Here is a 25,614-nt window from a genome sequence, read left to right on the forward strand (position 1 = left end):
GTCATCATCAAGGAAGCACATCTAATGATTCAGACATCTACCCATGAGCTCGATCGGACAGCCGGCATACCATGGCTCAAGAGCGATAGCTAAAAATAGATTCAGCAGGCACGGTATGCCTGCAGACGTGTGTGCGAACAATTCCATGAGGAAGGAGGAGAACGCAAAAACTTGACGAACGGGGAGTCCTCGAGACCCCGAAAATCACTTGCGGCACAGCAGAATGACGTGACCCCCCTCCTCCATTAGGTCATATACTACTGTGCCGCAATGTGCAATCCCAGATCCCAGAAATGGGTTTGCAGAGAAAGCCGAATCCCAGAAGCGCAAGTCGCTCATCCTTGTCGAGCTGACGAGCAGCACCGCATACGAGTGGCGATTGTCCCACCTCATCGACCAAAGTCCATGCACAGCGCTTCGTCGGACAGGCTGCTCCGATATCCAGGATCCTGGAACTCGACTCGGCGCTTCTCTAGAATCCGATCTGGGACTAGATCATGAGTCTTTGGAATGGACCGTACGGCGTACGTTTTACCTTATCGTAGCATAGAAGTGTGTTTCGATCTTTACACGCGTTTCGCATGACCTCCAACACAAGCAAAATTCGACATCTCGTTTCTGGATTCCAGTATGCTTCATTTGGACTTCTTTCGCTCAGTGAGAGTAAGAGGCACAGCGTTGTCTACCACGAGTCTCGGCCGAGACGTATGTAGAGAGGCGCGAGCTCTCCCTTTCACATAAATCTGACGCTCCACAACTTTCCTTCGACGCGGCCAGTTCGCTCCAACCGCCACATTCTCTCCGCTACGACCAGGAACATCAAATCGGCCTCGGTCACGATGTCATTCGCTCCGCACGACAATGGCTTTGCCCACCCACCTGAGGTCTATGTGTCATTGATATTCCCCATGCACGACGTGCAGGATGCGTTTAGAATGCCTCTTGAGACTCCGAAAGAGGTCAGCGTCCTAACCTCATGGTTTCTATCCCCGTCCGGGAATGGCGCCGAACTGACGACCTTCGGTTGGGGCCGTTGGCCAGAACTTGCCGCTTCACGCTACTTGCAGCATCTGCTCCAGTATGCCCACTATGACAGTTTCAGTCTTGATGATGGCATCGATAACTTTACAGCGATCCTCCAGGCTCATTTCATGAAGAGTCGCCCGGCAGCTGATGAAGACGACCTCGACATATCAAACACGGATGCTGTGCGCTCGACGCTGATCGGCCCGTCGACTAGAGCTGTGGAGTCTGAGAATCGAACGGGAAATTTCAAGCCCATCTCACACCTGGCACACGTATTCATTATTCCAATTTCCGCTGGCTATATGGGAAATATTCACTCGTCCCAGAGACCTCAGCGACAACTTGTATCGTTTCGATGGGCATTGGCATCTGCGAAAGACGAAGAGGTCATCGAGTCGAGTGTCTGGATGCCTAGTCTCCATGAGGCCTTGATCGATGGATGGCGCAAGAACGTCGAGCGCGACTTCTCTATCGAGTTTTGCGAGCGGCCTCGAACTGTGTGAAGGGTTGAGGGGCAGTAATAAACACGCCTACAATGCCGTCGTATCGCGTGTATGCTGTCAGTCATATGTTGCTTGTCTCACCTCGCCGCGACGTATCCTCTATCCTTCCATGTTGCTGTACACAGTTGGATAATTGCGCCAATTTTTTGATAAGCTGGAGAATGTTTGAAATACACACAAATGTGCAGATGTGATCGTTCGATCCGTGTTCCTTGACCTACTTCGTTTCTCGTCAGCGCCCAGGGGACAGTCTGGTTTAGGGTTGACTTCGCGATGTCGTCCATGCTGAATAACCTAGGTAGCGTCTTTGTCACGTGTCGTGATTATTCAGCCTCCCCAAAAGCGCCTTGCCCGATCCGAGTAAGCATCTGGGCGCATTACGTAGCCGTCCCATGTCTCTGAGTGAAACAAGGCAGCCAGTATGTTGACCAACAGATAAAGATCCTGCGAGACAACAAAATGCTTCATTGTTAACAACATCACTTCGATATCAGTGAACGATCCTCAAAGTCATGGAGGGAGAAAGACCAGCACTGCGCAAGAGCACACGGTTGCAGCGCTTCCTCCGCAACAACTTCTCGCCCGTCGTTCTCTATCCTTTCAAGGGCATCTGGTACTTCACGACACACAGATACCTCCATCCTTTGCTTCAGAGTCGACTCATTCCATTGACGCTATTATCAACATGCGTATTGGCGATTCTCTTTCTCACTCTCTACGTGCCGGTGGTGGCCTTCCTTGCACTCTTCCACTACAAAGGTTCCGCCTGGACGAATGCGACCTTCTTCATCCTCGGAATCGGCAGTCTCTTGATCGCATTACTGTTCGAAGCGTTGTTCGTCGACCACACGCAGGTCGATATCTTCGACGCAGTATTAGTAGCTGAGGGCTATGAGAATCTCGTGCGCAACCGCCGTCCAATAGGCGACAACATCGAGGAAGCGGATCCTTATCGTCGGCTGGGCATCCGCGAAAAGGGCGCGACTTATGCACCATTCTCGCTTCGTCAGATCATCGAGTTCATCATCCTTCTGCCTTTGAATTTTATACCATTCGCCGGCGTCCCTCTCTTCCTCCTCGCGACGGGGTACAGAGCAGGTCCATTCCTGAACTGGCGGTACTTCGCTCTGAAAGGCTTCGACAAGAAGCAGCGCAACGATTTCATCAAGACTAAAAAGCGAAAATGGGAGTACATGTGGTTCGGTGCGGTGCACATGCTGCTGCAGCTGATTCCAGTTCTGAGCATGTTCTTCCTCCTCACGATCGCCGTTGGAAGCGCGTTGTGGTCCGTGCATCTCGAAGAGGAGCCTCAGCGAGGCCAACCTATCCCGCAAGAAGAGGATCTACCTCAGACCTACAGCGATGATTTTGAAGATGATGTCGTCTGAGGTGCGATGCTGAGCACGGTGGATCCTCGCGCATATTGGTAGAGAAACGATAAAGTACATCATTGAAATGACAATGTCTGACACAGCCTCCCTCCAGACTCAAGCCCTAGTAATCCCAGAACGGCTGACTTAGCACGGGCGTAGATTTGGTCACCGCAAGGTTAATAGAAACATGAATGCGGTTATGGCAATACTTCGTGGAGTTTGTGGTATGCGAACCAGGACGGCGCGGCATCAGGCAGTGGATGCGACAGTGAGCTGCCTTTCCCAAATTTGGTGCATCATTGCGGCGAAATGAAGGCCTCCCTGGAGTCCAACGATGTAGGGCTGGAGGCCCTCCGATTTCTTGGGTCGAGACGGAATTCGCGTAGCATCGTCGCATCCTCTGCTTGCTGCAAGGCTGACTTCAATCTGGCTGGCAACATATGTACTCTACCACATAACATTCTTGCTTCGTCATGTCGCATGTATGATGAATGGTAGTAGATGCGCACAGGGAACAGTCAAATCGGACGGGCGGGTTGAATGATTCATTAGATACCACAATGCGCTGACCCGCAACTTTTAGCCGTGAGCTTTACCGGTTAAAGGCCAGAGTCTATTCAGCTGTCGTTTCTATTGGAATACCCTGCCCGATACGACCTGTTTCGGATCAGAAAAGTACCCTGTCTGTGCTTTCCATGATTCAGGGACTGCGCTCAGACATCACATCGTTCATCTCCTGCGCCTGGTGTTCATGTCAAATGTGCCACGTGTGAGTCATCATGTATCATTATGCGTGCAGTGCAGGCCACGAGGCCTCCGGTGCGCTTTACGCTATGCTTAGCTATTGGCTTTCAGGCCCATGAACGTTGATATCTACCTATCTACCTAGGTAGATATAATCCGTTTCATTAGTACTAGTCGCCATGAGCACCGAATTCCACCGGAAAATCGCTCTCCGCAGCCATCATCACTCTGTGTCATATCCAAAATGCGCGGGCACTGGGCCGACTACTGATGGCTGATGAGCCACATGGAGCGCGACCGGCCCGGAGTCTGGGACCGTCAGTTTTGGTTTCAACGGAAATGTTCCCTGTCAGCGTTGGCTGGTGCGGATTGTGCGGACGCGCACGCGGCTCACCACAATCATTTGGCACCTGCGAAGAGCCTGACTGTGTCGACGTTGGAGCTACTCGCAAGGCCAGCCCAATCTGCTCATTTCCGAGTTTCTATACTGCTCTTGCCCCGACGTCATGATCGTCACCGCGGTCTATGCATGTTTTGACGCGACAGCATGAGCACCTCCGCTAGAAAACGACAACCCTCCCGAGTAGGAAGCTGGGACGAAATGCGATAACTATATAGAAGCCATTCCCTCTCTGCGCCTTGAGGAAATCCCAGCAACTCGATCACTTTGCATTCTAGCAACCACATCTTGGAAATCATGTGGTCAACACTTCTCCCTTTCGTTTCTCTGCTTCCTGCTGCCGTCTACTCAGCGCCGCTCGTTTGCACTCCGAGCGATGATGGTTTCGAGCAAGGTGTGGGCTATGGCGATGTGGGACTCCGCTATCGCGAAGTGCCCCCTGGCATCTGCGAGCTCGACCCCGACGTGAAAAGCTACTCAGGCTACGCCGATATCTCGGAGCACGAGCACATCTTTTTCTGGTTTTTCGAGGCACGTAACGTGCCTCCGGAGACTGCGCCATTAACGGCATACATCAGTGGTGGCCCAGGCTACTCATCCATGTCCGAACTCTTTGCTGAAAATGGTCCTTGCCGAATAGGACCGGACGGCAAGACTCTCCACAACAACCCGTTCTCCTGGAGCAACTATAGCAACTTGATATTCATCGATCAACCGAACCATGTTGGCTTCTCATACAGCGACCTCGTACCGGGATACATGGGAACGGACAAAGACGGTGGCAATGTAGTCATCGAGGATGACTCCTGTGAGGATGACGATCCGAAGTGTGGCTGCTTCTCCAAGCCCGACGTTACTACCACAGCTAACAGCACTCTGGCCGCGGCACCGAAGTTCTGGCTAACACTACAAGCGTTCATGAGCTCTTTCCCCGAGTACTCGGAGAATGGATTCCATCTTGCGAGCGAGAGCTATGGAGGCCACTATGCCCCGGTATTCAGCAAGTACATCCAGGACCAAAATGAAGCCTGTATTCCAGGTGCACGATATATCGACCTGCAGTCGATGCTTGTCGGCAACGGATGGTATTCACCACAAATTCAACGTAAGGCATACTACGACTACGGCTATGAGCCCGGAAGTCCTTATGATCTACCCCCGATCAACAGTACGTTTAAGAAGGAGGTATATGAGAAGCTATTTGGCCCAGAAGGCTGCTTGAAACAGCTTCGAGACTGTGAAGCAACTGGCACAGACAAAGTGTGCAAAGCTGCGGACAATTACTGCGCTGCGGAAATCGACAATGCATGGACAGAAGCCACTGGACGAGACACCGAAAACGTACGCATGCTAAACGACTCGCCCTTCTCCCTACCGCACGACTTTTACGAGACATACCTCGAGCTAGATTACGTTCGAGAGGCCATCGGTGCCCTTCAAACATTCACCGTTGAAAGTCCTACGGTCGTCCAAGCCTTTGATTTGACCGGGGACGATGGACGAGAGCTCGGAATCCTGCACATCCTCGGCGAGTTGGCGGAAGCCGGCGTTAACGTTGTGCTCTACAACGGCGACGCCGATTACAACTGCAACTACCTCGGCGTCGGAGCCTCCGCCGCCGCCGTAGGTTTCCCAGGCTACGACAACGCCGGTCACGCCAAGATTCTAACCGACGACTGTGTGACTCACGCCTCGGTCAAGCAGAGTGGGCCTTTCAGCTTCGTGCGCCTCTACGAAGCAGGACACACGACGGCTTCCTACCAGCCGCTGGCCGTACTGACCATTTTCAGGAGAGCTATTCTCGGCCTGGACCTTGCTACGGGCACGACCGTAGCGACTTCTGATTATATCTCCCCTGGCCCCCTGCAGGATACTTATCGCGAGGGTAACGGCACTGTCCAGTATAAGTCGTGGCCGCATCAGAGCACCTACAATTACACTTCGAACATGCCAACGCTGGATGACTTCGAGCCGACGTGGAATGGTGGAGCTTGTGCTCGTGCTGAGGAATTGGGCCCAATTGTTAATTATTAGAGAGATTTAATTCTGCTGAGCGAGGAGATTACCTCATTTGTCCATACTTCGTATCCACAAATTGATTTCAGATGTTCGTTCGCATCCCGTGTAGAGACGTGTCACCAATCCTACGGCGCGTCACCTCCAATTTGCTGCCATGATTATGAAGATGACCTGGTTTGCGACGGAAGGCGCAGCTTGATGTGCGTTATGCGTCATGATGAAGTCTTTGGATTTTATTTTGATGTATTGATGCATGCTGGCCGCAGGGTGTTGGCTGAAGACGTCACCTGCCCCGTCTTCTAAATTTCGCCCGCAGGTCTGTGAAGGGCGGCCTCTCTCCACCGATAATCCTCCGCATTCCCTCCACTTGAGAGCGTCACCCTTGCATTAAAAACCATATACGTACTGGCTATGCGACGACAAGTTCCAGGTACATGCGCAGAGCAAAACATCCCCGCGTTGCCTCTGTACCATGTACTCGGCGTCCGGCCATCTGATGCTTTGGCCCCAAAATCACCATCGTTTTTACCCACGTACCCGGCCAAGAAATCCTTCTTGCGTCGTTCTGCAGGTAATGATTGGATATCCATGCAAGCAATATCTCGCACTGGGTGCGCGATCGGCATGAGCGTAGAGTCACCGGTCAAGCACTGCGCCTCGACGTCTTCCGCCGGAAAAGGTATGAAGAGCGTGGGCGGCCACACTCGGCCGCCATCTAAGACTCAAGGAGCGGGATATTTATCGAGAGATGAAGTCCTCTTTGCAGCCAAATGATGGCAAACTCGCGCATCCATATTCCCCGAGAGATACGCGACAACAGAGGCATGAGCTGGCTCGGTGCTCACTACATGACCCAGCATAACACAGCATATACAAGCGTGTTCCATCAGAATCATATTGTCGAAGTATAATATTTAAAGTTCGTTTAGATTTAGCATCACGCCAATGTCCGGAAATAATTCGACTCTGCCCATTATCTCCATCTCACAAAACACGACTCAAACAGGAAATAGCGCCAGCGTCAGCAGAGCCAGCCTGTTACCTGACGACCACAGGTCCTCGCCTACTCCGCAGCTGCTGCCACCGCGGCGCAGTGCAACTCATACAGGGTACTGGCAACCGAGCGATGAAGACGAGATTCTTCGCCGCAGCGCTCACAAAGATCCACGATGGACGCCGTGGAACGAGCACGACTTCGTGCAAGGACGAGTCCTTATCATCGACCACGTCAGTAATGGATCCTTGACCACGGCTGACAGCACAAGGCAGCTCATAACGCAGGTTCGAGAATACGACAACCTCAAAGGCCTACGAGATTACTACGCAAATCAGGAGCGTGTTAAAAACTCAGCCTTGCGGATTGTCCATGTTCAGAATGCAAAATGGGCGACGCCACTGTTAGTGTCAAAGTACAACATGGACCATCCCAAGAAGATGGTTGGAATGCAGTCATTTGAGCAATGGGCAAAGTACGAGAAAGCCCGCGTACGGAATGGCAAACCTGCGCCAACGGGACGAACATGGCGTCGTCAGACCGATCCATGGCGTAATATCTCGAGGACGGCGTTCGGAATTGATTATCTCAAGACATTTCAAACAAAGATTCCAGGACGACGACGCGAGCACAATGACACGTGTGCTGGTGCGAACATGATGCATTTGAATGCATATGAGGATGACATCAACCCCCACGGATATGATGTCGCAGTGCAGCGAATCTCGGTATACGTCCAGACGAGCCTGGGACCGGCATCACTCGAAACGCCCCCAGGCGTGCTTGTTGAGAATCCTTATCTCAAGCACAATTCTCATCGTGACGGAAATGGAGCAGAAGAGGGCGCATATGACCCTCTCGCCTCATTCGATAACGGCAATACAATTATTGTATTTCAAACCTCTGCATCACAGCTTCTCAACGATTGTCTCGTGAAACCCCGAAATGACATGGAGAATCGTTGGCGTCGCCTCTCGATTCACTTACGCAAAGAAGATACCGCGAACGATACAATCTTCGCTGCTCGATGTACAAATCTTATCATCACGGACATTTTCCACGAGCTACGTGAGATATGGGATTTCTTCCTAGCTCGTACGTCGGATCATATTGCGATGCTCGAAGCCAAAATCTACGACAATCCTGCCGACGAGTCTCGTGCGCCTGAACTCTGGAGAAACCAAGCAGCCTGGCTCAAAGTTGAAAAGATCATGTGGTACCAGAACGACGTCGTCCGCGAGATGAAGGAATTGCTCAAGGAGCTCTCAGAGGAATGCGATCAAGAGCTTGAACAGAATATTGATTGGTTGGCAGGGACTACCGCAGAGTACGAACGATTAACGCATAACATAACCGAAGACTTGGTGCAGCCAACGAGTAGCTTGAGCGAGTTGATGTACCGATCAGTGGCGATTCGCGACTCCAGACAATCGCTCCAGATTGGACTCTCCATGTGGCGCCTCAGCTGGATCACATTCATCTTCTTGCCGTTAACGTTCTCCGTCAGTTTCTTCGGAATGAATGTCGATATCTTCGAAGGGTTTCCGAGCATCGGGTGGTACTTTCTGACAGCTGTCGTGTTAATGATGCTAGGTGAGCTAAGATCCTCGAAAGATATGACATACCGCAATTTGTTGACGATTGGCCCTCCAGTTCTCGTCTTGTGGTTCACCGTGAAGCATTCCCTCCAGCGAGCTCGTCAGACTCCTTATGAGCGAGGTCTCTACGAACGACTTTTTGAAGAACTCGAGAATCAATATCCCAATCTTTGGTCGAGCCGAGGTGCCGCGTCCGACGTCACGCCTGAAACTCTCACAGGACGATGGAAATGGGTGCTGTTGAAGAGGTGGTTTGCACCAGAGAGGACCATTGACAACATACAATACAGTACTCTTACGGCAGGGGAAGATATGGAGCCTGTTGGCCACGTTAATAAATTGAAACGATTTCTCCTGCGGCGTTGGCTATCCCAGATCAGCACAGCAAGGCGACAGGATCAGGTCAACGTCATGGAGATGGGACTACACCATCCGCAACGGATAAATCCAGCTCCTAGTACAGCCGACCCTTTTGCTAGCGTGAACGGAGTCTATCCTGGTAGCTCCGGAGACGCTGCTATCGACTCAAAGGTTCCGGCAAGACTTCGACCAACAAGTGCGAGAGCGAAAACTACTTCTGGTCACAGCAACGAGACACCGGAAAGTCGATGGAGTAACAGCTTGATGATCGAAGAGCGTAACTTCTCCGATTCTGAGGACGCTGGGGAAGAAGGCTCCTCTAACGGTCGAAGCCCACAAATTGTGGGCATCACTGAGCGGCCGACGTCACATTGATATACCCAAACTGTTGAGCTGGCTGGTTCTTTGAAGTATCATTCAGGGTGGAAGACCGGACTGTGTAAGAAACTCAGCATGCTGTAGTTGATGATTGATTCCTCTCGGTCGCGAGTGATATTAAGGATATCAATGACGTTGGCATTCCGAGGCACTTAGGAAGGACGTCGATAACGTAGGATTGCGGCGTAATTGACTTGCCTTATCGCAAATCAGCGAGATCGATCGTCGCACCAGGCGCCTTGTGTGGGGCCCGACTCCGAGTCAACCGCCGATCTGCATCGCTCTGTTATCTCTCAATCTCTCTCGCACATGAACCCCCACCCCTCTATCTGGTGAAGAGACATCCAATGTCGTTGTGCACGTGTGCTGGTTGTATCTGCTAGTTAATAGGGCCTCCAAGGTTGCACATTGCTCCATGGTCTACCACGAACTACCGGTGCGCGACTAGTTGGTCTCTACCACACATCGCACAGCAATGTCTTGCACCGAAGACAAGGTCGCTCCCCGGGCGTTCTTCGTGCCTGGGACGGCGCTGGTGAAGAACAGCGGTGATGAAAAACAACGCACTCCATCGCCCACGCCCGACGGCGACTCCAACATTATCCTGGTGGATTACGACGAGGACGACCTGGAGAATCAAATGACTTGGTCACCAAGACGGAAATGAATGATTGTCTCCGCTCTCTCGTGGATGGGATTTGTCAGGTAAGCTGCCCTTAGGAGCCTCCTCAGGTCATGTCGTTCCCTCATCCCTGGCAATTAATGCCCGATGTCGCCAGCGTCTTCTCGACGATGACAATCGTGCCCACGACGCCACAGATATTGGCCGAGTTTCGCTCGAGTAGTTCCTTCGACAAGACCCTACTCGTTGCGATCTGGGAGTTGGGGGAAGGTATCGGGCCTCTCTTCATCGTACCGCTTTCTGAGAAGTTCGGGCGGCTCGCTGTCTTTTACATTGGCAACTTTCTCGCGCTGCGTTGCTTGGTTGGCTGCGCACTGAGCGTCAACATTCCCATGTTGGTCACATTCCGCTTCTTGACGGGCTGCTTTCTCTCGATCTTGACTCTCGGGCCGGCGATTGTCGGCGATTTCTTCGACATGGACCAAACCGGGCTATCGATGGCATTGGTCATGGGGACGCAGATGATAGCAGACTTCATCTCGCCCATCGCGGGATCCTACATTGCTGAAGATCTAGGTTGGCGATGGGCGATCTGGCTCGCCGTCATCGTTCTCGGCTTCTTCAGCCTGTCGTTGGCTTCTGTGCTGAAAGAAACGTACGCTGTTGTCTTCCTTCGACGCAAAGCGAAGCGGCTTCAGAACGGCAGCACGGGTGGCACAACGTTTCGCTCCAAACACCAAGCCCGCGTGGATGCCATCTCTGTGCTTGAAAGTATCTTGAAGCCTCTGCACATCCTTATACAGTCGCCGATCCTCACATTGACGACAACCTACATGGCCACAATCTACGCTCTCGTCTCGTTGATCATCGCGACACTCACTGAGGTTTTGCAGTCAACCTACCCTACGATCTTCTCGGTCGGCTCGATCGGACTGACGTTTCTTTCACTCGCCATCGGCAATACCATTGCTCTCACATTCTACAGTCTCACCTCCGATCACTACGTCTTACGTCAACGAAACGAGAAGAGCGACGACTTCAAGCTCGAGTCTCGTCTGGTCCATCTCCTTTTTGCAGCATTCATCTTGCCCATAGGGCTTTTGTTATATGGCTGGACTCTCGCAGGGCGTTCACCAGTATATTGTCCCCCTGATTGGAATCGGGGCTGCAGGATTTGGTATTCCCAATTATGTGAACGAAGTGATTAGGTTCCCGGTGATGATGGAAGTTCCCTTGATCGGGAGTGACAATTAGGAAAACGATGATACAGGATGTATTGTAAGTAATGTCAGGGATGATCCAAGCTACCCGGCAGTTTGTGCCGGTGTTGATCAGTAGGTATCAAATTCGATGAGACGATCATAACCCTAATCGTCGATGAATCTGCGTGGCGATGGCTTTTCGGAATCTCATCCGCTATGACAAGACCCTGCATCTGATACATGCAGGTGCGCCTTCTTATCAGGAGCCTTGCTCCGTAAATGTATCGATCAGCAATAGACTCCGAGGCCCATTGCGATTTTGGTAGATATGCTTGCTGTGCCGCAAGGATGATGAGCCCGTTGACACTTTCATATTCAAACAATTTCGGCGGAAGTGTATTTCAGCATCTTACTCATCTCAAACTGTAGCATCCTTCCATGGAAAGACTTCAAGCGCCGTTGGGAAACAGTATCGAGGACGAAATTACAAGGGGTTTATATCTACTCAACAGCGAGATGACAGCCAGCGAGAGTGAGAAGCGTGACCACACAACCATCGTACACAATGACCAGAGCAAGGAAGACAACGTGAGCGTGGCCAGAACGACGAACAAGGGGTCCAGTATCGTGGTCGAAGCAAAGGAATCAACTGCTGACACTTCGTTGGACGATGACATCGTCTATCCTACCGGTCTACGATTCTGGCTCATCATGCTTAGTGTATATGCCGTGACCATTCTCACAGCCATCGACATGAACATCGTCGCGACCGCAGTACCGGTATTGACGGACTACTTCCACACCGTTGTCAACGTCGGCTGGTATGCCACTGCCTTTCGGTTGTGTTATTGCGCCTTTCAATTCCTGTTCGGCAAAGCATATACATTGTTTCCCATCAAGCCTGTCTTCGTGCTATCCAATGTCATCTGGATCCTCGGCGTCACTCTTTGCGGCGCGGCTGCCTCACCGAATATACTCATCGCTGGGCGAGCCATTGCTGGTCTAGGGACTGCTGGTCTCATGGCTGGAAATGCTCTCATCATCGTTCGGTCCATACCTCTACATAAGCGTCCCTTGTTTCAGGGCCTGCAAGCTGGCATTGAGGGAGTCTCCGTGCTTGCTGGTCCCTTGTTGGGCGGCGTTATCACGCAGTATGTGGATTGGAGGTGGTGTTTCTACATCAATCTGCCTTTTGGAGGTGCATGTCTTATCTTCATCGTGTATTGCTTCACCGACGCCACACCACGCAAGGTCAGCGGGGGACTGTTACAGAAGCTCGTGGCACTGGACATTATCAGCAATGTACTGGTTATCACTTCTCTGACTTGCCTCTTTTTGGCGCTTGCGTGGGCAGGCACAGAGTATGCCTGGAATAGCACCACCATTATCGGACTCTTTGTCGCCTTCGCTGCCCTCTTCGTCGTGTTTGTCGTGAATCAACACAAGCGTGGAGATGCTGCAGTGCTTCCGCTCCGACTGTTCCGGCGGCGCAGTGTTGTTGCCACACTGAGTTTCGCATGTCTTCTCAACAGCGCGGGAAATGTCCTTGACTATTACTTACCAACATATTTCCAATCCGCGCATGAATACTCACCCGCCCAGAGCGGATACTTGATGATTCCCATCATTATCGGCGGAACGCTTGGCGCTATTGGACAAGGTGTTGGCACCAGTATCACAGGTCAATACGGACCATTCATGCTCGGCGCCTCTGTATCCATGTGTACCGCGTGTGGACTGATAACAACCTTCAGCCACGATACGAGTCTCGCGAAGCTCATATTGTACACGGCGTGGTCTGGCCTGAGCTACGGAAGTGGTATATGTGTCAACCCCATAGCATTGCAGGCGATACTTCCGGATCAGGACATTCCCATTGCGATGTCGACCTTGCTTTTCATGGATTCTGTCGGTCCTGCTATTGCCATCGCCATCGCTCAGGTCATCTTCACAAACGGTCTTTCGATCAATCTCGCAGGCGTTTCGGGTTTTGAAAATGTCAGCATCGGAGAAAGTGGACTCACGCAATTCGTCAAGAACGCGCAGGTTTCACAAAAGGAGGCTGTGCTTGACGCTGTCGCACAGAGCATGTCTCCCCTGTGGTATCTTGTGCTTAGTCTGGCATGTACAACGATATTCGGTGCATATTTGACAGAATGGCGTTCGCTCAAGAAAGAGGATCCTGAGACCACATGAGAGCTATGAGAGGATTTAGCTTTGTGATTGCTATCTTTAAGGGTCCCAAATGATTAAAATCGCTGGCCCGTTCATCGTCGCCTTCAGTGTGAAGCAAATGACCCAACTACACCTTCACTCCGAGGGGCAACGCCGCGTCTTCAAAGGTCGCTTCCGGTCAAGGATAAAGGAATGGTGTCCAACCAGAAATGCCTGCGATTGCGACAATTGCTCAATGTTTGTCGGCAGCTCTGCGAGCACCGCTTAATTGATCTCGGGAAATGCCGCTTCTTTCACAGAGGTTAAAGAACTTGCCCCTCCTATCAAAAAGAGCCCCAGGCGTATCAAACTCGGCGACCCGACCCAAATCCATAACCAGGATCCGATCGTAGCTATATAACGTCAATTTGACCTGACCCCGTGAGAAATGAGTGAGCGGACAGAGAATGACTTACCCTAGAATAGTGTCCAAGCGGTGCGCAATGCATATCACCGTCTTCCCTGACAAAACCGCCAACATATTAAGCTGAATGGCGCGATCGGTTTCAACATCTATTGAGCTGGTAGCCTCGTCAAAAATGACGATATTACTGTCTTTCACAAGTACTCTTGCAAAGGCCAATAGCTGCCTTTGTCCAAGAGAAAAGTTCTTGCCCTCATCGTCGACCGTCACGTCAAGGTCAACGCGCTTTTCATCCTCTGCCTCGGCGGTGACTACCCATCGTGCACGATGAAGGGCGGTCCAGAGCTCGGAGTCTGGATAATTGCCAAACGGATCCAGGTTGCTCCTGATTGTTCCCTGGAAGAGCATTGGGTCTTGAGGGATCATCGCAAGTCGTGACCTCAATGTGTCGAGTCCGATCGATCGTATGTCGACGTCATCAATCATAATACTTCCTCCACATGTTTCGGTCAGACGCAGGATCGCAGCGGCGATAGAAGATTTTCCGGCGCCTGTGCGGCCCACAATACCTACCCGCTCGCCTGCCTTGATATGTATCGATAGATCCTCGAGCACGAGCGGCAGTCCAGGCCGATACCGCATGCGAACATTGTTGAATTTGATCTCCCCCTGTTCCGGCCAGGAGTTGGGCATAGGATTTGATGGACTCGAGATCTCTTGTTCAAGATTCTTGCTGTATTGGTGAAGTCTTTCTGCCGAATTCATGTTATTCTCCACATTGACCGTCTGTCGTACGCTCAGCTGAAGTAATTGTACTATGCTAAGAACGTAGGAGAAAACAACGCCTCCTATGCTCGGGCTGACGTCGAACCGGGAGGTGACCAGAAGGATCCCAACCACGAAAACCAAAAATATTCCAACTACATCCAAGCGCAGTGAAAGCCACCGCTGTAGCGCTATACCAATGAAGGTAACACCGTTCATGGAATCTAACGCAGCCGAGACTCGGCGTTCGAAGCGTGGACTCGCGCCGTACGCACGGATAGTTATCACGCCAGTAATGGCTTCCCCAAATCGAGCGAATATCTCACTGCGGAGAACTGCGCCATGCCGCTGGATCTCCCGAGCAGATGCCCGATAGTAGGCTGCTGCGTATAGGAATAGCAAGAGAAGCAGCGCCAGCGCCAGCGCAAACCAGTGGTAATAGGCAATGATCAAGGCCAGGACTGATGTAATTGATGCACAGAGCCAGCAGAGCATCCTCAAGTTGTTGGGGAGAGTGTTGTCCAGCGTATCAACGTCTTTGGAAAATCGATTCATTATCTGACCAACAGGAGTGGTATCGAAAAAGCGGACAGGTGCTTTCATAACTCTTGCTACAGCTTTTTGTAGCATTGTGCGACTCGCTTCAGTTCCATAGAAAGAGAAAGCAATGGCGAAGCAAAATGCAAGACATGACTGCAAGGCCCCGAGTCCAACGTAGACCCCGATGTATGCTTCAGTCGTTAGCGTAAATCTCTGAGAGGTCCACCAGGACAACCAAAGACTGGTGATGATGCTGGATCCTTGAAAGCTGGCCACGACAATGAGGACGATCGGTAGATTCCATAGGGAACCAGTCGCGCGTAGTAAGTCAAGATAAACCTCCGAACGAAGTCGACCGACTGCCCGATCTTCTTCACGCGCCTTGCTTGCAGGTACCTCCACTGCGGGTTGCGGCGCTGGCTTTTCTTGAGCTTCGTCTAGTTGTTTTTCGACCGAGCCCTCGGGATGGAGCTGATTCTCGTTGTTCTTGAGCTCATTGGCCATCATTTCCTGAAATCCCGTGTCATCCGCAAGCAGCTCCTCAAATGAGCCCATCCGGTGGATCCGACCAGCGACCATCCAGATGATCCTATCTGCTCGATTGAGAAATTGGAGCTGATGTGTCACAAGTATGCGGCACTTGTGTTGCAACAAGCCGCATATCGCTTTGTCCATGATAGTTCTGCCAATATGAGCATCCACGGCAGAAAGCGGATCATCCATCAAGACGATATCTCGTCGGGAATATACTGCTCTGGCAATATTGATTCGTTGTTTTTGTCCCCCAGATAGGGTGATTCCCTTTTCGCCAACCACGGTGTTGTCTCCAGCCATCAAAATAGCAAAGTCGTCCCGCAAGGCGCACGCATCAACGACAGCGTCATACCATGCGCTCTCAAAGCTTTCGCCAAAGAGGATATTTTCCTTAACACTCGCGTCTTGTATCCAAGCCGATTGAGGTGCGAATGCTGAGCTTCCTCCGAGCGAAACATTCCCTTGAGTTTGGCGCATCTCGCCGATGAGGCCGCTCAAGAGCGAACTTTTCCCTGCACCTACTGCGCCCACAACCATAACAAGCTCTCTTCGGCGAACAGAAAACTCAATATTTTGAAGCTCGAAAGGGATCTTTGAGGGAGTATTTTCTTGAATAGTAGATGTTGCTTGCTCGTCTTCGACTGGAGTTTTAGACACTTCTCCGCCCTTCTCGCCGGCACCGAGCTTATCCTTTCTCTTTGCATCCGGGTCGCGTCCTGTGCTTACGCCAGCGTTAGGACTGTCTTTCTTGGGAGGTGCCTCACGTGTTTGAGCATCGTTACTATCCCAAGTGAACCCAGCTTGGCCGACCGTGATGGCTGACGCGTCACTATTTATGGGGCTGGGGGAGATAGCTTTGTACTCCTCGGCTTCAAAGAAATCGCTGATTCTCTTCAAGGAAGCGTTAGCGTTGATAACCTGGGTCACAGCCAGAGGTAGATACTCCAGTGGTGTCGTCAATGCATTTAAGAGCGCCAATGAGGAGAATATCCGTGCCGTATCAAATCCATGCCCGGAGTAGTTGTACGTAATGAATGTCAATATGGCAGCAAACACCGGAGTCACCAAGGCCACTGCAAGTAGCATATTCTGGATGGTGAGGACGTGGAAGATTTTCTTGACCTCGAGCGCGCGTGCTGTTGCGAGTCTGTCGAGAAAGCTAGCCTCCCAACCAAATATTTTTATATGCCGCACGCCCGTGATCATCTCCTGCGTGATTCTGACCCGACGATCCGTCAGAGTGTTGATCTCATGTCGAGCAGCCATCAGAGTCTTCATGGCGCGTCCGAGCAAAGGCGTCAATATCACCAGGAACGCGAATCCAGCGAGCGCACTGTAGCCGATATTCACGCAAAGTAGCGCCAGCGCCAGAAGAATTTGTACAGGCGCGGTCCAGCACCAGTGAATCATCTGTGAGCCTGATTCAATCCGTGACACATCTGTTGAGATAAGATTTGTTATTCGACCATCCGACCAATTCTCCTTGTCGTTTCTGCCGGCTTTGGCTCTTCCGGACAGGTTCATCGCTTTGTTGAAGATACACACGGTCACGGCGGACTTCGCTTGACCGCCCATCATCGTCGCGCGGTAGAAGAAATGGTTAGTGCACAGTGATTGCACTATTTGCATCCCGGTCAGACCAAGCACAAATCCGATTCCTCTTCCGATCGGTGGAGCCTGGCTGCCGTTCAGTTTGGCCACATATGCATCTTGAATGAATATAAGCAGATACCGAAGAACGAATGGCGAGAGTATTTGTAAGCATGCTGCGGTGAGCTGAAGAAATCCGGAAACGATGAAATCTTTCTTGAAGACCTCGAAAAGGGCCACGGTCACGGCATTCCACCGGCCGGAATCCTTCTGGCGAGCAAACAATGTCTGGCGAAACCTCTGAGCGAAGTCTTCGACACCGCGGTCAGGGTTCACCATCCAGATATCGTTAAGCTCTAAGGGACGCTGGTAACCAATTGACAATAGTGGCGACAGCCAATGGAAAATGATGATCGAGAAAGGTCCGGCATTGTGTTCTTTGGACGACCCTCGCGCCTCAGGAATATGCGGAATCGTTTTCGACTTCAGCGGATCAAGTTGATGTTTCCATTTAGCGACATTGCTACTAAGTCGACCCAACCTCGATGAACCGGGGATGATTGTTGAGCCAGGGGACGTCGAAATCTTGACGGAATTTGTCTGCGATTCCACTTCGCGAATGTCGCCTTCCTCGGAGTGATTTCTGGTGGCGGCAAAGATTTGGTGAGCATCTGAGGGTCCACCACTCGTAGGTCTTGCATCGAGACGGTCGCCGTCGTTTTCCATATGCGGAACGATACCGCCGTCAGCTGATTTGTGCTCCATCTAAGGCCACGGCTGCACGTAAACGAAAGAGAGACGAGTAGAAGCTAAGTCAGGCCATGTGCTATACGTACGCTCGCATCGGATGTACTCATGCAAAGATATGGGCTGATGCAACAGCGGAAAGACGTCAAATTGCGCGTGCGCTGAGCAGCGAACTCGAAGGTCTTACATCCACGAAATGATCAGGTCCACGAGAGTGACTGAAAACATATTGAGGAACGACCTCTGGGAAAAGACATGCACAGCCTCACCTCCAAAGACATCAAACACCTTGCAGCCTCGTGCATCAGTGCATGCAGTCGATCAAAGTTTATCCAGGCTTGCCAATGTAGATCTGCTTGACGAGTGTGTGGGTGTTCAGCATCCTGGACAAGACAGATGTGAGCGTTTCCACGCCACAAGCGCATGCAACACAACCACCGTCGGGGGTATTCACCCGGCTTCTCGCAGGGGATGGCCATCTGCGGAGGCGAATCCAACAGGGAAAGTTCTCCAATGCGTGTGAACCCCACCCACGCTGGAGACTATCAAATGCATTGATGCGGCGTAGTGATAATGAGCGGGGAAGGATGGATGGAAGTCTCTTTTGATACGACACACGTCTGCCGTTCAGTACCTTACGGACCTTGATAGCAGACGCGTGTGCGGCACAGCCCATCTTCTGTTTCCGGCGTGAAAGTCGCGTTCAAACGGTGGCATGGTGCCATGACATACGCTGTCGCAGTAGTCGTCCGCCCACCTTTGTATCGTCAGCGTACAGAGCTGCGATCAGGTATCATTCTTCGCTTCGACGACACATAAGATCCAGACCATCGCGATCAGATTCTTGACAGCGCAGCTAATTCATGAAAAGGCCTCAATTTCCGTTTCCCGTGGACTACTATACCAAGCATGACCGGATGAGAAGGAGGACTTGCTTGTCCAAATAGCTGCTCTCGGCAGGACGAAATCCATGGATCCATGGCGGAGATTAACGCTGAGTAAGCACTTGGCCAGACGTAGTTAGATGCCCTGCACCACAGGGACCAGCTCCTGAGATGGCATCATGGCGGCAATTTCGCTCCTCTAGTCCGAGCATCATGTCCGCGTCGATTCGAAAGCGATAATCACGCTCCACATAAAACGAATTCATCGGAAAGAACAACTGCTGTTCTGCACCATCTATGATCTACCATTGTCATCAGAATCAAGAACTTATCAGCTCGCAGTCATCTCGCAGATGCTGCCTGGCTACGCGGAAAACTTCATCGGTCACATAGACCGGAGCAGATGTTGGCTACGCACGGTTACGTAGAGCACGTCATAACCTCGAGGCATGCATAGCCATTTGTGACAATTCGTGGCGAAGAAGTCCGCGTCTAAAGTGTTTAGATCGAGCGGGATCTGGCCGATACCGTGTGCGCCATCAGTGCATGATAATACACGGTATTTCAGACATAGCTTTGTCAAACGCTCGAAAGGTATAAGTACGCCGGGGGATGCATTGGTCGTGTTGAATATGACGAGCCATGGCTGGCGTCCTGCTGCTTTTGTAGAATCGATGGCTGCGACGAGCACATCCCACGTCAGGAACGGGCAAAGTACACTCAACGGTATGTGTGCGCCGCGGGGAAGTCAGAGAGGTATTTGACCGTGTTGGCGAATACTTCGTAGATCGTAGCAAAAATCATGAATACTTCACAATTGCGCCGCGGCTTCCCTGCCACATTCAACGGTGGTTTTGCTCGTCATGTTTTCGTCCATCGTTTTGAATGAGGCTGCTGGCCAGACTCTCAAGATCTATGTCGGGCGGAGATTGGTCTTGAGAGATCAAAGCCCTTGGCCTGGCTGAACCGAAACCCAAAGTCGTTTACAGACACATGTGTCCCGCATTGACCTGCGTGTATGATCACTCAAACGTCGATATCGGAAGGCCGGGTATCTTCCAGATCGTCACAGGACGCGTGCTCGACCGCGGTCGTGAAGGGAACGATAAACGATCCAAGGCATGTTGCGGTTTCTCGGATTATCAACTTTACGTGCGCCAATGTCGACACGATGAAGGCCTCTAAACCCCCACAGCCCCAGCTCGATGAGACCATTTCATTCGGCTTTTGGTTTTTGTCCATACACTTACTTCATGAGACACACCACGGTAGCAATCTCGGCTCTTGCAAGAGTCTGCCTCGCATCTCTTGTGCTGTAGGTTTGCAACGTTCGAGCTGCCGGCAATCAGCTTCAACAATTCCTAACCACCCACTCTCGCACTGCTGACGAGATGAAGTGCTGAATGTGCTGAGGCAGAAAGATTGTTTCTGTTTGTTTGGTCGTGGTCCGCACTGGGCGATTTAGTGCCCGAGCGGGAGTGGAAGCGCGCGCTTCCAACGCACCTCACCTTCTTCCGACGCTTCCTTTGTTTTTCTTCTTGCCTTCACCGTCATGTTCAACTGCTCGTCAGTGCATTCCGTTATACTCCATAGTATCCGTCCCATCTTCAATGATATCGTCTGCGACCATGGCCAAATGCTGTGGTGAATTCCGCTGGTCTTGCGACGCAATACCCGGGACAAGATGAAGCCGGTCATGGTGCGACCGCCATACTAGCTTCTGAAATTCGCTTGGCCAATCAAGTGCATCGCCGAGCTACGCATTCGTCTCGCACGTTTTGGCCGAAAAACATTAGCCGCCGTGATGGACATGAATCGGAGTTCGTTCACCAACCATTCAAGTACATCCTTGTAGCCGACTTGACGACCAGCTTGACCTTCCCCGCAATCGCTCATTCCAGTGCTGTGAGCGAGCTCTTTGCCCACCTCGCCATCGTACTCCGATAGGCGCACGAGTGTGCTCAAGCCGAATTACGGGCTACATGCTTGATGCGCGGCGCGAAAGCAGTTTGATCCTGCGATGTAGATGCCTGTCGTTTGCGCTCGTGCGCAATGCTTTTCGATTGTGAGTGGCAGCGCTCCTCGCGATACATACTTCAATATGTATCAGCCTCTTTTAGCGATTTCTTGACTCTTGCATCTTTCCTATTCTTTCGACGCACGCATACATTTTTCTTTTCTTCATTAAGCAGCTGGCTGCTTTTGTACACAAGGTTCCGATTCTCCGCCCGGCTGATTCCATCAACATCCGAGGCGCACAATTCTTTCTTTGACGAGTTCCGGATTTGCGCATGTTTATGTTGTACCAAAAGTCTGAAACCGACGGCATATGACGATGGCGCACCGGATCGATCAAGCTTAAAGGAATGCGACGGCCAGGGCAAACAACCATTGTCAACAACCAAATCAATAATATTTTCAATGCTTCAGTGTCCACCGACTCCATCTTCTCACTAGCTGAGGAAACATCATTTCCGAACTTGAGCCCATGCCTTGGTCGATTCGATACTCAGCACTACTAATAACATACCTTACTCGCGGGTTCATGACTGCTGGTCGGCATGCCCGTGACCGTTTGGATGACTCTTCCCATTACCACCACTTTCGTTGACATTTCCACTGTTCGCACCACACTCGTCGTCGTATATGAATCTGTTCTTTCTTCGTCATCTCAACCGAATCCTCCCCAAAGCCCAGGTACAAGAACCTCAAGCTTGGTAGGGTATCGAACAACCACATCTACAACGACTTCATCTCCCAGCGAACTTACCAATTCGGCGACGCCCACTTCACAATTCATTCTCACATCAAATACTCATCGAACGAGTTCATTCGTTACTTCAACAGGAAATTTACAGACGATCTCAAGTTCCACAACACTAACTTCCGCTGTCACCTCTACACCCAACTCGTCTCCGATCACCGCTGATGCGTCGACCCTGCAACATCAGGCAGCTCAGGAACGGCAAAAACATGTCATAATCGGGAGTCTATGCGGCGTTATCGCTGGTCTCGTCGTCATCGGCATAGCAATATGTTTCTTCTTGCGTCGTCGACGACGTCGTCAGCGACCTAATGAGCAGAGACCTCCAAGTTTCCACTCGGAGAAAAGGAACTCTCCCAAAGCAACGCACGAAGGTGGTAATGCGATGGCACAGCCCCAGTGGAGTGAACGGACTTCAAGAGCCGCCATTCCGGGATTTTTCCACAAGAGTAACCTGTCTGCGACAACCAATGAAAGATCGGGTTCGTCCATGACGGTCGATGAGGGCCACCACATCATCCGTGAGAGCATTCAACGCTGGCCAAGACCTTATGCTCGCGGTGAGAGCCTGCGCGACAGCGTGCCATCTGGCGCGCTGCGAGTTACGAACCCGGACACAACAAGCTCGCCGCCGTCTATACCTTGTGGCTATCTTAAGACACGTGGATCATCTGGGCTCAAAGCTCTGATCGATCGGCCCAAGCCCGCATTCATTCCCGGGGCGAGTCAGCAAGATAGGAACAGTTCCGCAAGTACGGTATTCAGCCATTACAGCGATGGGAACTCGCGCGCAAGTGTTCGTTCGACGGCCTTCCAACAGCATCCACTCGCGCAGCAGATACGAATTAATTCGCCCTCGCCGGCATCTTCGTCAAGAAGCAGCGTCTCTCCAATATCGAGCGACGAGCGACTAGATTTCGATCACTCCAAGAACCTTCCTCTGAGCTTGTCCACGGATAAAGAGCCTCGACCACTCTCGTCCGGACCATCTCCCATCCAAAGGGATGCATTCCTCACAGCACCTCTTCGTCTCCCTCAGGAAAAGCCCTCCCTGGCAAGTCTGCGTACCGTGCGCCAAACGCCTCCAGAAGACCCCTTCTACCAACCATCCGCTACACCCATCAGCCCAGACAGCGTGTTCCAACTAAGCAGTCCAACGTGGTACTCTCCACCCCCAACCCAACCCCAGGATCGACAGATGTTCTCCCCGGCAGGTGAACATCCCTCACAGACCTACCGCGAAGACAACAACAGAACCAACAATGACCGCGATGGGCTCTTCTCACAGCGCAGTTCGCGATACAGTCAGATCAGTCCCATCGAGCCGCATGACCTTCCTTCACAGACCGGAACACCAAATTGGCCGCTCGTGTCCAGGCCACTGTTCACGAACGCGAGCAATCGCAGCGAGGATAGTCTTGGCGATCCCATCACCGATAGGAACTTCCTGGCGCCTCCTTCGCTGCAGCCGTCGTCGGCGACATCCTCCGTGAGGCAGAGGGAACATCATTGGGCGAGGCGCAGCGATCCGTTTGATTTGGATCGGGGGAGTCTTTGATCGTGTCGTCCAGGGAGATGCGAGGAAGGGAAACGTTGAGCAGGAAATTCTCGACTCATGAGTTGTAAACACGAAATGATACTATTTGTGATAATGATGATGCTGGTCCATGAGCTGTGGTTGTCTTGTGCGGTGCGAACAAGCAATGGGAAATGAAAATATCTGGCCGCGACAAATTTCCACAGATTTAGGGTTAGGGTTGGTACATGGGAGGGTTTGTCTTAACTCATCGATGTAATATCATGCTGTCTAGAAAACCGACCATGAACGGATTTTCAAATCTTCGCCGCGGTTCATAAGATGATTTTGTGTTCGTGTTCAAGTCTGTGGTGCTGAAGCCTGGTAAGCACTCGCCCATGAAAGATGTGACAAGGCATACACTGCCTGGGACATCAAAAGTGAACAGCGTCAAGATGTTTTCAGCACGACAACATGTCTTGTCGTCGAGCACAAGGCAATCGGGCTGGACAATTGTTCATTGATCATCATTCGTTCTGTCATTATTAAGATCATAAAAACATAGAATATCGGTCGAAATTGACTCGAGATGAGCATCAGCAAAAAGGGAAAGAAAAAATTGTGCTTGCAAGGCTCCTTGGTGTGCATCCATATCGATTCCAGCCGCACAGATTGCCAAGAGAAAGAAGCTTGTCATGTTCAGTATGGTATGAATATTCCCTTAAGCACTCTTAATCTTCAAGATGCTGATGGTGTAATCCGTAGAACTCGAGCTAGACGACGCCGCGGTGGAGTTGTCGCTCACGGCAGAGGCCGCGGAGCCGGAGGTACAGGCGAAAAGGCCTATCAATCGCGTCGCGAATTAGCCTGAACCTCATAGATACGGATGGAAGGTTTCCATCGCGATGGGATGAGGTCTGAGCTGTGAAGGCCCTTTTCACAGCGCCGAAAACACTTCGGTCAATGGATATGTGTGAGTGAGGGAACTTACCGCATTCGCTGGTGCTCACAGCGTTGGCTTCGCCATCAGAGTCGGACTGTTGTCCGCCATTGAGAAGACCGGCGAAAGGGTTTCGGTCGGACGAAGTCACGTCGTCGTCGTCACCTTGTTGGTTGGTTGGGAAGGGGAAGAGTTGTGGGACAGGGGCGGCAATAGTCAAGCCGAGGAAGATAGCGACGAGGAGAGTGAATTGCATGTTGAGCGAGTATCGATTGTGAGTCGGGATTCTTGATTGAGATAGCAAGCGAGAAATTAGAATTGTTTTGCGATGCTGAAAAGCGAGTGATGAAATTAGCGAGCGAGTACACGATGAGCTTCAGATGAACGACGGAGATTGAAGATTCCAATGGGCCTTCCACCAGACTTATATAGCTAAAACAGCAGTTATAGAAATGCAGATACGTGCGGGACCTGGATCGTGAGATCGGACATCGCGATACTGCCAGAGTCAGCATCATTCAGACATTTCTTTTGTAAAGCTTGCCAATAGCTCGTGAAGCTCGACTGCGCCTTTCGGCCGTCTTAAAAGGCACAAAAGCAATGCATTGCAGATCATCCATGCACTTGGGCTTTCACAGCTCATCGCTATTGGATATGCTCCCTCTGGAGGCCCTCTGGAGGCTCGCAAGTGCAGGACCACCGAGGCAGGCTGCAAGCCCGAGAAGTACAGAGAGACATGAGTTGCTCGCAAGATGCCGGACGATCTGCAACGATGCATAGCTGTAGCTTGATGAGGTACCTCACGACGTGACTATGATCATCGCGGTTCCTGCAGATCGGAGCGCTCATGCTGTTAGAAGATCAAACTTTGTGCCATGTGCTAAATGGTGAGCACACTACTCAACCTACTACAAAGTTATTTGAAAGTTATTCGAGCGACAATTGTGAGAGATGGTGTTCGCGTGGCTCCTCTGCTTGTTAACGTCGCTGTGACACATGGGAATGACGGCTACGACAAATACAGTAGTCGCAGAACTGATGTTGCGACGTCCTTGGCGTCTCGGGGAGCGAGCTGGCGTGGCGCCGACTTATGCACACATGCAGAGGCGTGGACGACTCGGAAGGATCGAAGCGACGGGTGGAGTGCCTGTTGCTCCTCCTCGTCGGCACATGTCGAAGATATGTGCTGATTATCGTGAAGAACAGTCATCTGAGGATCATGTAGAAAGCATCCTTGAACTTGATGAGGTGATAGCTATGACTGCACTCGGTATGGTTCACGCGAGTATGAGGGTCCATCGGAGGGAGAGTATGTGCATTGAAGGAAGCAAAGTAGGTGTGTAAGTGACGACGATTCCGATGAATTCAATGTTCGTTTCTCCGACCTCCGTTCGCGCCCGTTGCCAAGACACATGGTCGGTCGGCCCGCCGAGGGACCCCGCTTTGGCCAATCGTGTTGCTAAGATTGACCTCACTCCACCGCCGTCCCACCAAAAAGCATTGAATCATCGCCCACGAGGGATGGTTCAATGCCCGG

The 25,614-nt window shown here is 51.5% G+C and overlaps 9 protein-coding genes across 9 annotated transcripts; 7 read left to right on the forward strand and 2 right to left on the reverse strand.

Annotated features, from left to right (window-relative positions):
* The first annotated feature begins 670 nt into the window (after positions 1 to 670).
* K489DRAFT_138503 (uncharacterized protein) lies at positions 671 to 1,802 on the forward strand. Its single transcript, XM_033599108.1, has one exon. The coding sequence runs from the start codon at positions 840 to 842 to the stop codon at positions 1,527 to 1,529; it is 690 nt and encodes a 229-aa protein (XP_033454924.1). The 5' UTR covers positions 671 to 839; the 3' UTR covers positions 1,530 to 1,802.
* Positions 1,803 to 2,041: 239 nt separating this feature from the next.
* On the forward strand, positions 2,042 to 2,917 carry K489DRAFT_391488 (uncharacterized protein; the record flags this gene model as incomplete). Its single annotated transcript, XM_033606701.1, has 1 exon — positions 2,042 to 2,917. The coding sequence occupies one exon, from the start codon at positions 2,042 to 2,044 to the stop codon at positions 2,915 to 2,917; it is 876 nt and encodes a 291-aa protein (XP_033454925.1).
* Positions 2,918 to 4,343: 1,426 nt separating this feature from the next.
* K489DRAFT_328633 (putative serine carboxypeptidase) lies at positions 4,344 to 6,080 on the forward strand (the record flags this gene model as incomplete). Its single annotated transcript, XM_033602070.1, has 1 exon — positions 4,344 to 6,080. One exon carries the CDS (start codon positions 4,344 to 4,346, stop codon positions 6,078 to 6,080), a length of 1,737 nt encoding a protein of 578 aa, XP_033454926.1.
* A 930-nt stretch (positions 6,081 to 7,010) lies between these two features.
* On the forward strand, positions 7,011 to 9,392 carry K489DRAFT_328640 (uncharacterized protein; the record flags this gene model as incomplete). The annotated part of the gene is made up of 2 exons (XM_033602071.1): positions 7,011 to 8,652; positions 8,713 to 9,392. The coding sequence occupies 2 exons, from the start codon at positions 7,011 to 7,013 to the stop codon at positions 9,390 to 9,392; spliced, it is 2,322 nt and encodes a 773-aa protein (XP_033454927.1).
* A 369-nt stretch (positions 9,393 to 9,761) lies between these two features.
* K489DRAFT_138545 (MFS general substrate transporter) lies at positions 9,762 to 11,322 on the forward strand. The gene has a single exon (XM_033599109.1). It carries the CDS (start codon positions 10,131 to 10,133, stop codon positions 11,223 to 11,225), a length of 1,095 nt encoding a protein of 364 aa, XP_033454928.1. The 5' UTR covers positions 9,762 to 10,130; the 3' UTR covers positions 11,226 to 11,322.
* A 542-nt stretch (positions 11,323 to 11,864) lies between these two features.
* K489DRAFT_385446 (efflux pump antibiotic resistance protein) lies at positions 11,865 to 13,889 on the forward strand. Its single transcript, XM_033606106.1, has 2 exons — positions 11,865 to 12,503; positions 12,549 to 13,889. The coding sequence occupies exons 1-2, from the start codon at positions 11,931 to 11,933 to the stop codon at positions 13,413 to 13,415; spliced, it is 1,440 nt and encodes a 479-aa protein (XP_033454929.1). The 5' UTR covers positions 11,865 to 11,930; the 3' UTR covers positions 13,416 to 13,889.
* On the reverse strand, positions 13,627 to 19,123 carry K489DRAFT_391492 (P-loop containing nucleoside triphosphate hydrolase protein; the record flags this gene model as incomplete). The annotated part of the gene is made up of 10 exons (XM_033606702.1): positions 13,627 to 13,786; positions 13,850 to 14,598; positions 14,626 to 14,753; positions 14,775 to 14,861; positions 14,889 to 14,945; positions 15,042 to 15,098; positions 15,126 to 15,255; positions 15,283 to 16,352; positions 16,401 to 17,749; positions 18,990 to 19,123. 10 exons carry the CDS (start codon positions 19,121 to 19,123, stop codon positions 13,627 to 13,629), a joined length of 3,921 nt encoding a protein of 1,306 aa, XP_033454930.1.
* A 2,883-nt stretch (positions 19,124 to 22,006) lies between these two features.
* Positions 22,007 to 23,179, forward strand: K489DRAFT_414225 (uncharacterized protein; the record flags this gene model as incomplete). The annotated part of the gene is made up of 1 exon (XM_033608139.1): positions 22,007 to 23,179. The coding sequence occupies one exon, from the start codon at positions 22,007 to 22,009 to the stop codon at positions 23,177 to 23,179; it is 1,173 nt and encodes a 390-aa protein (XP_033454931.1).
* Positions 23,180 to 23,858: 679 nt separating this feature from the next.
* On the reverse strand, positions 23,859 to 24,333 carry K489DRAFT_414226 (uncharacterized protein; the record flags this gene model as incomplete). The annotated part of the gene is made up of 2 exons (XM_033608140.1): positions 23,859 to 23,980; positions 24,129 to 24,333. 2 exons carry the CDS (start codon positions 24,331 to 24,333, stop codon positions 23,859 to 23,861), a joined length of 327 nt encoding a protein of 108 aa, XP_033454932.1.
* Between the last annotated feature and the right edge of the window lie 1,281 nt (positions 24,334 to 25,614).

This window comes from Dissoconium aciculare (assembly GCF_010015565.1).
Source record: "Dissoconium aciculare CBS 342.82 unplaced genomic scaffold K489scaffold_26, whole genome shotgun sequence".
NCBI lineage: Eukaryota > Fungi > Ascomycota > Dothideomycetes > Mycosphaerellales > Dissoconiaceae > Dissoconium > Dissoconium aciculare.